The following is a 13,535-nucleotide window of genomic DNA, read 5'->3' as shown; positions in this document are numbered from 1 at the left end:
AAAAGTGGTGTGGTCCTTGCCATGTAGGCAAAGAATTGGGACCATACCTCTTCAAGTACCAAAAACACTGATACCGTATTTATGAAAAAGTGGGTACCGAATATCGTACCGGACCCACCGCTAAGGTACGGTTTGAAATCGTACAGGTACTTATTACAAAATGTTCATTTCTATAAGATATCAGTACTAAACCAATACCGAATTTCTAAAAAAGTAAGTACTAACGCCGTACATAACTTATCGATACAACACTAATTCTTAGGGTGATCGGGGCACCCTTCGGGGACCCCTTCGGTGACTTCGGTTGCCGCATAGGGGGGTGCTGCCAACCATTCGGGGAGGGAAATCGGGGACCATTTTGGGTGGTTGTTCATCGCAAGCGGGGAGGGAGAGAAATGGTGGGCCCCATTTTTCCAACCAATCAAACCTTTTTGTTTTTTTTTTTTTTTTTGAATAAAAAAACAAGGGTAGTTAAGAGGGGAGTGGCGCCATCAAATTGGGGTGTTAGGGGAGTTTAAGAAAGGAGTTGACGTGGCACACGAGGATTGATTTGGCGTAAGAGAGGGGACTCACCTATTAGGTGAGCACTCCTTACACCCTTAGTATCAAATGATCATTCCTAATCTTCACGCGTAATATTACACGTAATAATATTATATAATATTACATAGCCAACTCTGCAAAAGTGTAAACACGCTTTATTACTCCCTTTCATTTCACATTCCCCCTTCCCAATTTCACATTCACAAAATTCACAAAACATGAAGCGAAAATCAACAAGCTACATCTACAACGATGTTGAACATGAAGATGAACACGAACAGCAACAAGACAGACTCAGCTCCTTACCAGATGTTCTTCTCATCTACATATTCTCCTTCATCGACACCAAACTTGCACTTCAATCCCAAATTCTCTCCAAACGTTGGGTAAACCTCTGGACTCTGCTCCCTGTTCTCAACTTTGACTATTCACTCTTACAACGTTTCGATCATTTCATTCACAAAGTCTTAACTTACCGTAATGCTTCAATTAAGCTCGACGCTGTTAATATTAAACTTACTGATTACAACACCATGGCTACAGTTTTTAACTATGCCTTGGTTAATCGTGTCCCCAATTTGAGCATTGATACGTCTGATTACTTGACCAAATACCGCCCGATTCAATGTTTGAATGGTACTGATTCGTTGAGAAAGTTGGAGTTGAAAGGGATGTTTGAGTTCGGTAGGTTTTCGGTTTGTTCGGGTTTGGTTAAGTTGAGATTGGAGCGGGTTAAGATAGTTGAATCCGACCCGTTTTCGTGTTTTCCGAATTTAAAAGAGTTGTGTTTGGTGAATTGTAAGATGGGGTTTGATTTGTCTGTGTTGGAAGTGATTGGGTTTGAGTTGTTGAGGTTGACGATTTCGTCGTGTTTTTATCATCCGGTTCCGTATGAGAAGCTTGTGCTTATGACTCCTAAGCTTAAGGTGCTTGAGATTAGTGGGCTTATTCCTATGTCGTTTGAGGCTTGTGAGCTTCCGGGTTTGGATACTGTGCATATCGATTGTTGTTTCTCGTTTGTGCGAGCGTTTGATAGGATTGTTCAGCAGCCGGATGAGGGGGAACAGAAGGTTAATCTGATTAAGATGTTTTGGTGCCTTAGAAATGCGAAATGTATTCATCTTTCGCCGTCAACTGTTAAGGTAATGCTCTTGTTTTGCTTTCTTCAATTGTGTTTCAACATTCAAACTGTTAATTGTATGATTGTATCATATTCAAGTTTATATTTTCTTGTTTGTGTTTGTTAATAGAAAAGTATTCAGTAGAAACAAACCCTAGATTACATATTAATAGAAAAGTATGCTCTCATTTCATTTCAATAATAAGTGCACCTGTCTTATGTTTCAATTACAAGTATATATTTGGTTTGAAGCTTGTATTTTGTTTAGACTTTAGGCAGGTTCTTTGCGGTAATTACTATAGGGCTGCAAACGAAGCAAACGTTCAGCGAACAGTTTGTGAGTCGTTTGGCAGGAAGTTCGTTTGTGTTCGTTCGTTTAATAAATGAACGAACACGAACAAGAAATTTCGCTTGTTTAGTTAAACAAGCGAACATGAACAAGGGCCGTGTTCGTTCATTATGTTCGTGAACGTTCGGTAACATATTCGTTTATGTTCGACAGTTAATTAGGGTTTTTAACTTTTAGATTTTATTTAAGTACTTCAAAATTCCCACTAATAAATTATTTGTGATTGTGCTCGTGTTCTTCGTCATTCTCAGTACAAGATAAGTGTGGTTTGTGTTCGTTTATGTTCATGAATGCTTGTTTGTGTTTGTTTGCCTTCATTTGTGTTTGTCTGTGTTCATGAACGTTCATTTGTGTTCGCTTTTGTCCGGTACCTAAAATTAACGAACAAACACAAATGAACACGGACACGTTCATATCCTTAACAAACGAAGACGAACAAAAAATCCCGTTCGGTAAGTGTTCATGAACAGTTCGTGAACACATTATTTCCTTAACAAACAAACACGAACAAGGCTGTGTTCGTGTTCGTTGCTCTCACTCCATTTTTATAACTAAGTATCCTTTTTTTTGTTAAAGCTGCTCTCCTTATCTCATGACAAGCTTGATGAAGAACCTTGCCCATTTGTGAACCTTAAGGTTTTGAACCTTATCCCGCCACCAAACAAGCCCGTCGGTGAGCTTCATTCTTCTGTGGCGACCTATTTGCTCAGGGGTTCTCGAAAAGCTGTTGTCAAGACATTGCCCGGGTATGATCCCCTTACTTTTTTAAAATTTATCTCCTCTTGTTATCAGTAGAGGTGGCAGTTTCAATCACTTTAGTAATGAATTGGTCTATTCAGATTATGTTTTATCCTTGGAAAGAAATTGTGTCACATAGGTTGAATCAATTGGGTCTAACCTTGTCTAATCTAACTAGGGGTTTAAACGAGCCGAGTAGAGCCGAACTTGTTTAGGCTCGAGCTCGGCTCGTTTTAACTTAAGAGGGCTCGAGGTCTACTCGTTTGGAGATCTAATTCTAAAGCTTGAGCTCGGTTCGTGAGAAGTTTTTCAAGCGCGGGCTTGGCTCGTTTATTATTTATTAACTATTTTAGTTTTATATTTTTATAACTATTCACACATATATTTATAATTATATTATATATATATATATGAGAGAAAGAGTAAAATACAATAGTGCTTATCGTGCGAAGCGTACGCGAGCAGGAGATTGAGATGCGTGTCATTCCTTATTTTTTATAACGTGCGTGATTATGTATATAAATGTGTAATTAGGTTTTGGTACAACGCATGCGTAATTTTGAGTTTAACATGCGCAATTTTCATGCTTGGTGGCATGCGGGTCTTGATTTTTTTTAACATGTGTAATTATGCATTATAACGTGCGTGATTATGCAAATAACGTGCGTGATTAGGGTTTAACCCAACCCATGCATAATTATGCAATAACGTGCGTAACTATGCCGAGTTAATTACTATTATGCCACCGCATTCAATTGAAGGCTCAGATGTGCGGTTAAGATGCTCGTGTACGCATCGCATGATAAGCACTATTGTACGTTAACTGGCCTCTATATATATATATATATATATATATATATATATATATATATATATATATATTATTGAATTATTTTTATCATAATTATATATAATAATAGTTATTATATAACTATTTTTAATTAAGATTATACAAATAAAAAGCTCGGTTAGGCTTGCAAGCCAGCTCGAGCTCCAAAATGTGAAGCTCAGCCTCGGGCTCGGGCTCAAGCTCGTTTATTAAATGGGCCTCAAAAAGCTTGAATTCGTTTAAGCTCAGCTCAATTCGAGTTTTTAGCGAGCTGGTCTCGAGACTTATGGGCGGCTCGGCTCATTTACAGTGTTGGTCTATTGTGAATTTTAATACATAAAACCCCCTAAATCATAGAATGCCCATTTCGACCTAAACCAAAAGGTTACCCTTTTTGACCCATTACCTGCTTTGTACATTTACCGCCTGTAGTTGCCAACAACAAAATATCGCTTTGCTTACTTATAATATCTTTTGCTTGTCTGTAGATGACGAATGATGATCGAGATTCTAAGTTTTGCTGTTTATGGTATTATGCTATTAGATATCTACAAAGGAAGTGAGAATATACATTGGCACCCCTTGGTTTCTAGAGAAGTATCGTGAATTATAGTTTTCGTATATTGGAACTTGTTTTGGATGTCAAAACAGATCTAAATAACACTTTCTTCTCTATGAAAAACCATCAGAGGTTTTATCTTTCCTGTTGCATTCATTTTTGGTTTTTCTTTTTTTATTTTTTTTGTTTTAGTTTATTGACCGTCGTTGACATAGTTAGAGCTTGTTAAACTTTAACAATGAAAATGGCATTGAGGTGGGGAAACTGCGTAAATGATAGGTGCATCATGTCGTAAGATGGGTCAAGTCGTTTTTAGCAAATCGTAAAACTATAAACAATAACTAGTTTCATAAACTCTATGAACAACATTAACGATATCGTTTTTTAGAGAGAAGATGGAGAATGTGAATAGACAGTAGTAAGATTAATTTTACTTATGATCAAGAATGTGCGGATTGTGACAGTCTGGAACGACCCAATGTGGTCACAACTGCAAGGCTAAATAAGCATTTTCCTCTATCAAAAGTCAAAACCTTTTCAGATTCCTATCAAGCCTTCGGATTTCATTTTACGTTGATACAAGTCTCCATAATCAGTTATCTACAATAGAGTTCTTCAAAGTTTTATCTTGCATCTATTAAGATTTCAAGTTAAATATAATATAATAGTCTCTTATCATTTAAATTATGTACATTAATGTAATGTAATCTAGAATAGCATGAACAATAGGCTTTAAACGCTTTATAAGTTTAAACCAATCCTCGTAATTTATTTTTCTGTAATTTCTTTATAATATAAACCAAACCAGGCAATCATAACTCAACTACTTAAGTTTGGGTCGGTTTGGACTTTAGTTCTTTTGACCCCAAAACTATTATTTTTAAGATGTTCTGGCTAGTATCAACATACATACGTTTTTCAAGGGGGGCTTTTGTCACTTTAGATATATCATAATCAAAATATATTAAAAGGGTCCTACTATTTACACTCAACTTTTTGTTATTTACACCGAATGATATGACATTAATAAATTCAAATTTGTGTTTTTCTTTTATAACTTTCGATATATAATGTTTTATTAAAAAGATGACTTTCCCACCGTTTCCTCCCAAATCGGAAGGAAAGAAAAATTAAAGAATTTAGCCTAGTTTTCCCGTCATTTCCTTTCGTTTCCTTCCTTAAATGAAACTCGGGAACACAACATGTTTTATTTTCCTTTCTTTTCCTTCCTTAAATGAAACTCTGGAACACAAAATATTTTTACGAGTAAATTACAAGTTTTGTCATTTATGTTTACATCAAATTTCAGGCGTTGTCCTTTTAGCCAAAAGTTGACAGGCGTTGTCCTTTTAGCCAAAAGTTGACAGGCGCTGTCCTTTACCTTTCAAAATCTTGCACGTTTTGTCCTTTAGGCCAAACCCAGTTAGAATATTTGGTTAAATCTGGTCATGTGCCTTGCACATGAGGGCATTGTTGTCATTTCATCTCTTCAGAGACTATTGTGTAAAAAACTAAAGTTTAGGGACTAGTTTGTAAAAAACTCTATTTATAATTATTATTATATCAATTAACATTGCATGTTTGCTACAGTTTCCTTTTGTCTTTTTTTTTTAATTTTCTTTTTCATTTAGGTTTTTTAAGCTACAATCACACATTAATATTACTATCGTAACTAACTTGTGTTCATTAGTTACACTGATTGTCGATGTTGTACAGGTAACAAATGAACCAGACCAATTTCGACTGAACGTCAGTATTGATATCGATATCCTTTTAATCATACGAAGACTTTATTTTTTAAGCTTTTTCTTTCGATTGCTATATAGAGTGCCGTTATTGTATCGATACCATAATAAACCAAACCGATAGCAACCGGATTCCTGCTATGAATGTTATTTCTATCATTGTGTCTACGTTTCCATTTAAAATTTATAAACCAGGTCTCCCGCAGCGAAGCGCGAGTATCACTAACTAGTTAATCATTAAAACCTTTTTTTACTCTCATCCCTTTCTCCTTCAACCTCTTCGATCACCTACCACCCCCCTACCAACTAATCTGAAGACAACCAACCACCATCAACCATACAATCACCACCTACCACCACCGCCAGCACCCTACCCACTAATCTGAAGACCATGTACATGGCGGCTGCTGGAAACCGGGATTGGTAAAGATCCGACCCGGGTGGACCTCCGGGTAAGCGGGTCGGGCTGGCGATCTGTTCTATGAAGCCTCCGGTGCGATCTGGGCACGATAAAGATGAATCTTGGAGGTGGGTTTGGATGATAACGGAGCGGTTGTATCTGTAGCACCAGTATGATGATGTTGAAGATCCAAGCGTTGACATCTATGATGATCCGAATTTGATTTCAATATATGGTTTCAATTCAAAGAAACTGTAAAAACCAAATCTTGATTGTTGAAATTGTTGAAATGATTGAAAAAATTGGAGAAGAAGATGGGGAAAAAGAATCTTCAATCAAGAAGATCGATAATAATGGATGTGAAAGGCTATAAGGCTACACGGTATGGGGGTCGGCCCCGGCCCGTCGCGGGTCGGCGACGGTCCAAACACCGTGCCGCCCCCTACCGTTGATGTGTGTAAAATGCAACATATAAAACACATCAATTAAGGCATAAAACTAACCCTTTTTAAGTACTAATGTTGGAAAAAGAGTGTTTTTGTCTTCCTTTTGTATTTTCAGGATGAAATGAGCTCAAAATCACAAAAGAAGCAAAAAGACCACTAATTCTACCATAAATACAAGAAAAGGAACAAAAGTGGACTGCCCGGACCCTCAACGGCACCTCCCAAAACAAAGAGAAGAAAACAGAGTCTGAACACGCCCCGTGTCCAGCGAACACGGGGGCGTGCCCAGGAAGCAGCAGAAAAGACAAACCAGTAGAAGCTTCCATTGCTCACCACGGGGCCGTGCCCAGCGGGCACGGGGGCGTGTTGAAAGTACAGCAGGCGCATTAATTGTAATTCGCAATTACAATTAATGAAGAGAGAGAGTGTCAGACGGGCACGGGGCCGTGTCCAGCGGACACGGGGCCGTGTCCAGCGTTCTGTCCAGCCTATAAATAGAGGAGCTTGGTTTCATTCTCCCTCATCCCTTGGCACACCACCTCTCTCACACCTCATCCACCACCCACCACCACCATAACACCATCATCCACCACCATCATCCATTGTCCATCGTAGAGTGTGTGAGTCGTCTCGGGATCCAAGATTGATCGTAAAAGTTCTTGACAATCAAGGCCATGTTTGCCTAAGTCTCTTACATCACTTGGTGAAGACAAGTGTTTAGTATAATACTTTTTATTTTTAATCTTTTGCACTTTTTATTTGGTTTTGTATTAATGACTTTAATAACTAGTTACTTATGTTGAAGGTGATCTTTCCTTATCGTTTGTCCGTGGTGTCTTGGCATTATTTTACTGTCTATATAAAATAAAAGATTTTCACCATTCATATCTCCACGGTCTATATGGAGGTATGTTGGCTACCTGGTCGGGGGTTAAGGGAACGGTTTGGTAAGGGTCTTGCCCTTGTTCAGCGTTTAGAGGTCCTGCTTGGGACCTGGGTCAAATTTAGTAGGATCTCCTTCAATGCCCATAGGTATTGGATGGCGGGGATCCAAACTCTTTGACCCCCTCATAAGTTAACTACTATTAATACTATAACCCAGCTATTTAGGACTGTATCCCTGCTGACTCAGACTACTTAGCCGAGGGTAACGTCACCGCCAAAAGCGGGGCCTACCATAATTTGCATTAATAACTTAATTCATTATCTTTCAATAATCCGACACTTTAGGATTGTATCCTTGCTGACTCAAACTACTGGGTTGAGGGTAACGTCGCCTTCAAAAGAGGGGCCTACTACAATAACTAAGATAATCTCTTAAACAAGTGCAAAAGTGCGAAAATAATCAAAGGTTATACTAATACACGTGTCGGATCCAAGTGATTCATCTTGTCTATCTGTTTTTATTTTATTTTTATTTTCAGCATTTAGTTAGTTTTTATTTTTCTTAGTTTAAAACATTTTTCTAACTTTTTGATTTGATTAGACGTTGAGGATAAACCGGTATTAAAAGCTCTTGTGTCCTTGGACGACCTCGGTATCTTACCAACACTATACTACGTCCACGATGGGTGCACTTGCCCATATGTGTGTTTAGTGTTAGTAAATATCGTGTTTTATAAATTTAAAACTTGGCTAAAAGTGTAAAAAGGGCTTAAATATATATCTAAATTATATACACACCGACACACATCAAGTTTTTGGCGCCGTTGCCGGGGACACAAGGATTTTAAGAAAGCTTAAAATCGACGGCCTAATCAGTTTTTCAAAACCTTTTTCAAAACGCGCGCATTTTTTCTGCATTTTAGTTTAGTTTTGCATTTACAGTAGCCTGAACACGGGGCCGTGCTCGCTGAACACGCCCCCGTGCTGCATATATTAGAGTAGATACCCAGATACAGAGTCTGAACACGGGGCCGTGCTCGCTGAACACGCCCCCGTGCTCAACGTGACCAGTTAATTTAATTAAAACGCCCAGATACAGTTCCTGAACACGGGGCCGTGTTCACTCAACACGGGGCCGTGTCCAGCTTCTGTTTCCGTCTTATTTTTGTTTTCTGGTCCCGAGACTCAGTTGTGATCTGTTGAGTGATTCCTATGGATCAATACTCAAGAGGTTACAACTACACCTATGATGAGGATGATTATAGAGGTAATTATTGCACTAATTGTCATAATGCACGCTCGGTTCAATATAATACTTCGTATCAACCATCCAATTCATACAACCATTATGAGGAGCCCAGGTACGAGCCATCAACTTCATACACATCCTATGAAGACCCAAGGTATGAACCTCCTCCCTCATACTCATATTTTGATGAACCAAGGTATGAGCCTTCATACTCATACTTTGAAGACTCAAGATATGAGCCACCACCTTCATATTCTTATTATGAGGAACCATGGCGTGAACAACCCACCTCATATGAGTACTATGAAGATCAAAGTTTCGACCCTTATCCATCATACACTTACAATGAAGAACAATGGTGTGAACCATCTACTTCATATGAGTACTATGAGGAACCAAGGATCGAACAACCGGATTCAAGCTTTGAGGATCCAAATTCTTTCAATCTCACCGAAGTAACTAATAGGATATTAGAACACATTAAAACTATCGAACGTTGCATGAAAGAATCTCGCGCAAGGGAAAAGGAATCCCGCGCAAGAGAAGAATTAAAAAATGATAATAACGTAGAGATAGTTGAAAGTGTAAAAATGGAAGAACAAGAAAGTGAAAAACAGACACATGAGTTAAACAACGAAAATGGTGAGTCCGATAATGTTAAAATTCAAGAAGAGTCTAATTTTGAGGAAATTATTCTCTTGTCACCTACTTTCGAAAATCATTGTTTAATAACCCCTCATGCCAAGTTTTTAAAAGAGTTAAACACTAATGCTAAAATCAATGACTTAGTAAGTGTTAAGTTAACTAATGATCAAACCTCGCTAATAAAAGAAGATCCTTTTGAAATTAACATCACACCGGTTCCATGTTTCTTTCAAAATTCGTTTATTAGCAATATCACTATTGATAAAGGTCTTTGTGTTAACATAATGCCTAACTACATTTTTGAAAAGCTAAGTATTAGTGATTACACTCCACTTCAAATACCCATTTTTCTATCCGACCGAAAAGTAATGAAATCAATCGGTGTAGTTGAAGATGTTTTGGTTCAAACGAATCAAATGGTAATCCCAACCGACTTCGTCATTTTAGATGATGCCCCGCTAGTCTTGGGAAAACCTTTTGTACAAACTCACAAAGCTTTGAAAAACCGGAAATTCAACAATCTACCTCTTCAATTAGGGGCATTCAAAAGGAGCATAGATCTTGAGCGCTCAATGAAATATCCTTTTGGCAATAATGACCCCCTAATTGAAGATGAAGCTGAGCCACCCGATACAACCAACGAAGAAGACCACTTTGTCGATGAAGAGGTAGCCATAGAACAAACTTTTAAAGTTCTTGATCTAGACGAGCCACAAAATAAGGTGTCTCCTAAAGACCCACCCATTGAGCTCAAAGAACTCCCTAAAGGTTTGGAATATGCTTTTCTAGGCAAAGATGGTAGTTTACCTATAATTATTTCGTCTAAATTAACTAGCAAAGAAAAAGAAAAATTAGTTAACCTACTTAAAAACACAAAAATGCGATCGCTTGGAAGCTTGTAGATATTAAAGGAATAAGTCCTTCCATGTGCACGCACAAAATTTTAATGAATGATGACTACAAAACGGTGATTCAACCACAACGAAGAGTGAACCCCAATGTTCAAGAAGTGGTTAAAAATGAAGTCATCAAACTACTCGACGCCGGACTAATCTACCCTATCTCCGATAGCCCGTGGGTAAGTCCCGTCCAAGTAGTCCCAAAGAAAGGAGGTATGACGGTAATAACTAACGAGAAAAATGAATTAATACCCACGAGAACCGTCACAGGATGGAGAGTCTGTATAGATTATAGGAGATTAAATGAAGCAACAAGGAAAGACCACTTTCCTTTACCCTTCATTGATCAAATGTTAGAAAGATTATCCGGTCATAAATTTTATTGTTTCTTAGATGGTTTTTCAGGTTACTTCCAAATACCGATAGCACCAGAAGACCAAGAGAAAACAACTTTCACATGCCCCTACGGAACTTTTGCATATCGACGCATGCCATTCGGTCTATGTAATGCACCTGCAACATTCCAACGTTGTATGGTCGCCATTTTCCATGATATGATTGAAAAAACCATGGAAGTCTTCATGGATGACTTTTCCATCTTTGGAGACTCATATGATCAATGCCTCGATAATCTTGAACGAATGCTATCCCGATGTGAGGAAACTAACCTCGCCCTTAACTGGGAAAAATGCCATTTCATGGTAACAGAGGGAATAGTACTCGGGCATAAAATCTCAAGCGAAGGAATGGAAGTTGATCGAGCAAAAATAGAGACTATTTCTCGATTACCTCCTCCATCCTCCGTGAGAGCCATCAGAAGTTTCCTAGGGCATGCCGGATTCTATAGAAGGTTTATCAAGGACTTTTCGAAAATTTCAAGACCTCTAACAAAATTGCTTGAAAAAGATGCACCCTTCATCTTTGACAAGGAATGCAATCAAGCATTTCTAACCCTCAAGGAAATGCTAGTCAATGCACCTATCATGATAGCACCAGATTGGAAATTTCCTTTCGAAATCATGTGCGATGCAAGCGACTTTGCTGTTGGAGCAGTCTTGGGACAAAGAAAAGAAAAACATTTCCACCCAATTTATTATGCTAGTAAAACTCTAAATGATGCACAAGAAAATTATACAACTACAGAAAAAGAGTTACTAGCGGTGGTATTTGCTTTTGATAAATTTCGTTCTTATCTTGTTCTTTCTAAAACAATAGTTTATACAGACCATGCAGCCATCAGGTACCTCTTCAAGAAGCAAGACGCAAAACCCCGTTTGATAAGGTGGATTCTACTCCTCCAAGAATTCGACATTGAAATCAAGGACAAAAGAGGAGCAGAAAACACTGCTGCGGATCATCTCTCACGCTTAGAAGACCCAGCTTTGGAGACAACCAGGGACGAGCAAATCAACGAAAAATTTCCCACGGAGTCCCTGGAAATGATGGAAAGCAGACAAGAACCATGGTATGCCGACTACGCTAATTTCTTAGCCAGCGGTATAGTCACCAAAGGATGGCCACATCATCAAAGAAAAAAATTCTTTGCTGATGTAAAGCATTACTTTTGGGAAGACCCCTATCTTTTCAAAATGTGTGCCGATCAACTCATCCGAAGGTGTGTCCATGGTAATGAAGCACGAAGAATACTCCGTCATTGTCATGAAGGTCCATACGGAGGACATCATGGTGCCGCAAGTACCGCAAGAAAGGTATTTGATTCGGGATTTTACTGGCCGACCATTTACAAAGATGCACAAAACCTTGTAAAGACATGTGATGCCTGCCAAAGAACAGGTAATATTTCTTCCAAAAATGAAATGCCTCAAAATGGCATTCTCGTTTGTGAAATCTTTGATGTGTGGGGACTCGATTTCATGGGACCCTTTCCACCTTCAAAGGGAAACAAATATATACTTGTGGCAGTCGATTACTTGTCTAAATGGGCAGAGGCCGAGGCTCTTCCAACAAATGATGGAAGAGTAGTGGTAAAATTCCTGAAAAAGTTGTTCTCTCGTTTCGGGACGCCAAAAGCATTAATAAGTGATAGAGGTACCCATTTTTGCAATCATCAACTCGAAAAAATATTAACAAGGTATGGAGTCTATCACCGGGTCTCAACAGCATATCATCCTCAAACAAATGGGCAAGCCGAAGTGACTAATCGAGGTTTAAAACGAATACTTGAAAAAACCGTAGGAATAAATAAAAAAGAATGGGCTGACAAACTAGACGACGCTTTATGGGCTTTTCGAACCGCTTATAAAACCACTATAGGCACAACCCCATATAAACTAGTCTATGGAAAAAGTTGTCACTTGCCAGTAGAAATCGCTCACAAAGCCTACTGGGCAATAAAAAACGTAAACTTAGACTTAGAAGTTGCCGGTAAAAATCGATTTTGTCAAATAAACGAATTAGAAGAACTTAGGAATTATGCATATTCTAACTCCGAAATTTATAAAGAAAGAATGAAAAATTTGCATGATAAATATATTAAATCTAATGAATTTCGGGTTGGAGACCAAGTTCTATTGTTTAATTCGCGACTTCGATTGTTTCCTGGTAAGTTAAAGTCTAGGTGGTCGGGACCTTTTTCAGTCACCCATGTTTTTCCACACGGTGCAGTAGAAATTAAAACTCGAAATGGGGCACCATTCAAAGTCAATGGCCAGCGGCTGAAACTCTACAGAGGATCCATTGAGGATGAGGAAGAGGAAATCGCACTTCAAACGGTCAACGAATAAATTCATATCCGACATGTTACAGGTAAGTATACGTTCAAAACCGGAAAAATCATCTAACCATTTTTCGGAAATAAGGGGCTTGCACACGAACACGTAAAAAAAAAAAAAAAAAAAAAAAAAAATTCAAAAACTTCACCCGGCACGGGGCCGTGTCCGCTGGGCACGGGGCCGTGTCGAGGTGACTGTCGGGATAAAACCCTCTTTTTCTATCAGTTACACCATTCCACACGCCCCGTTTCGCCGAAAACTCTCTGGTTAGAGGCGATTTTCTGCAGATTTCGAACGTCACCACCGAACCTAACGACATCAAGGTATGATTCTATCCTTCTTAGTAGTTAGATTAGTTACTTGCATGTAGTTAAAACATCAAAAATTGGGGGAAAT

General features: G+C 38.5%; 1 protein-coding gene across 1 annotated transcript; it reads left to right on the top strand.

Annotated features, from left to right (window-relative positions):
• Nucleotides 1-702: 702 nt before the first annotated feature.
• LOC110890193 (F-box/FBD/LRR-repeat protein At5g56420) lies at nucleotides 703-4,281 on the top strand. The gene is made up of 3 exons (XM_022137775.2): nucleotides 703-1,685; nucleotides 2,589-2,758; nucleotides 4,068-4,281. Exons 1-3 carry the CDS (start codon nucleotides 762-764, stop codon nucleotides 4,069-4,071), a joined length of 1,098 nt encoding a protein of 365 aa, XP_021993467.1. The 5' UTR covers nucleotides 703-761; the 3' UTR covers nucleotides 4,072-4,281.
• Nucleotides 4,282-13,535: the final 9,254 nt, after the last annotated feature.

This window comes from Helianthus annuus, chromosome 7 (genome assembly GCF_002127325.2).
Source record: "Helianthus annuus cultivar XRQ/B chromosome 7, HanXRQr2.0-SUNRISE, whole genome shotgun sequence".
Taxonomy (NCBI): domain Eukaryota; kingdom Viridiplantae; phylum Streptophyta; class Magnoliopsida; order Asterales; family Asteraceae; genus Helianthus; species Helianthus annuus.
Note: the sequence above shows the minus strand (reverse complement) of the source record. Positions and strands in the feature narration are given on the sequence as shown.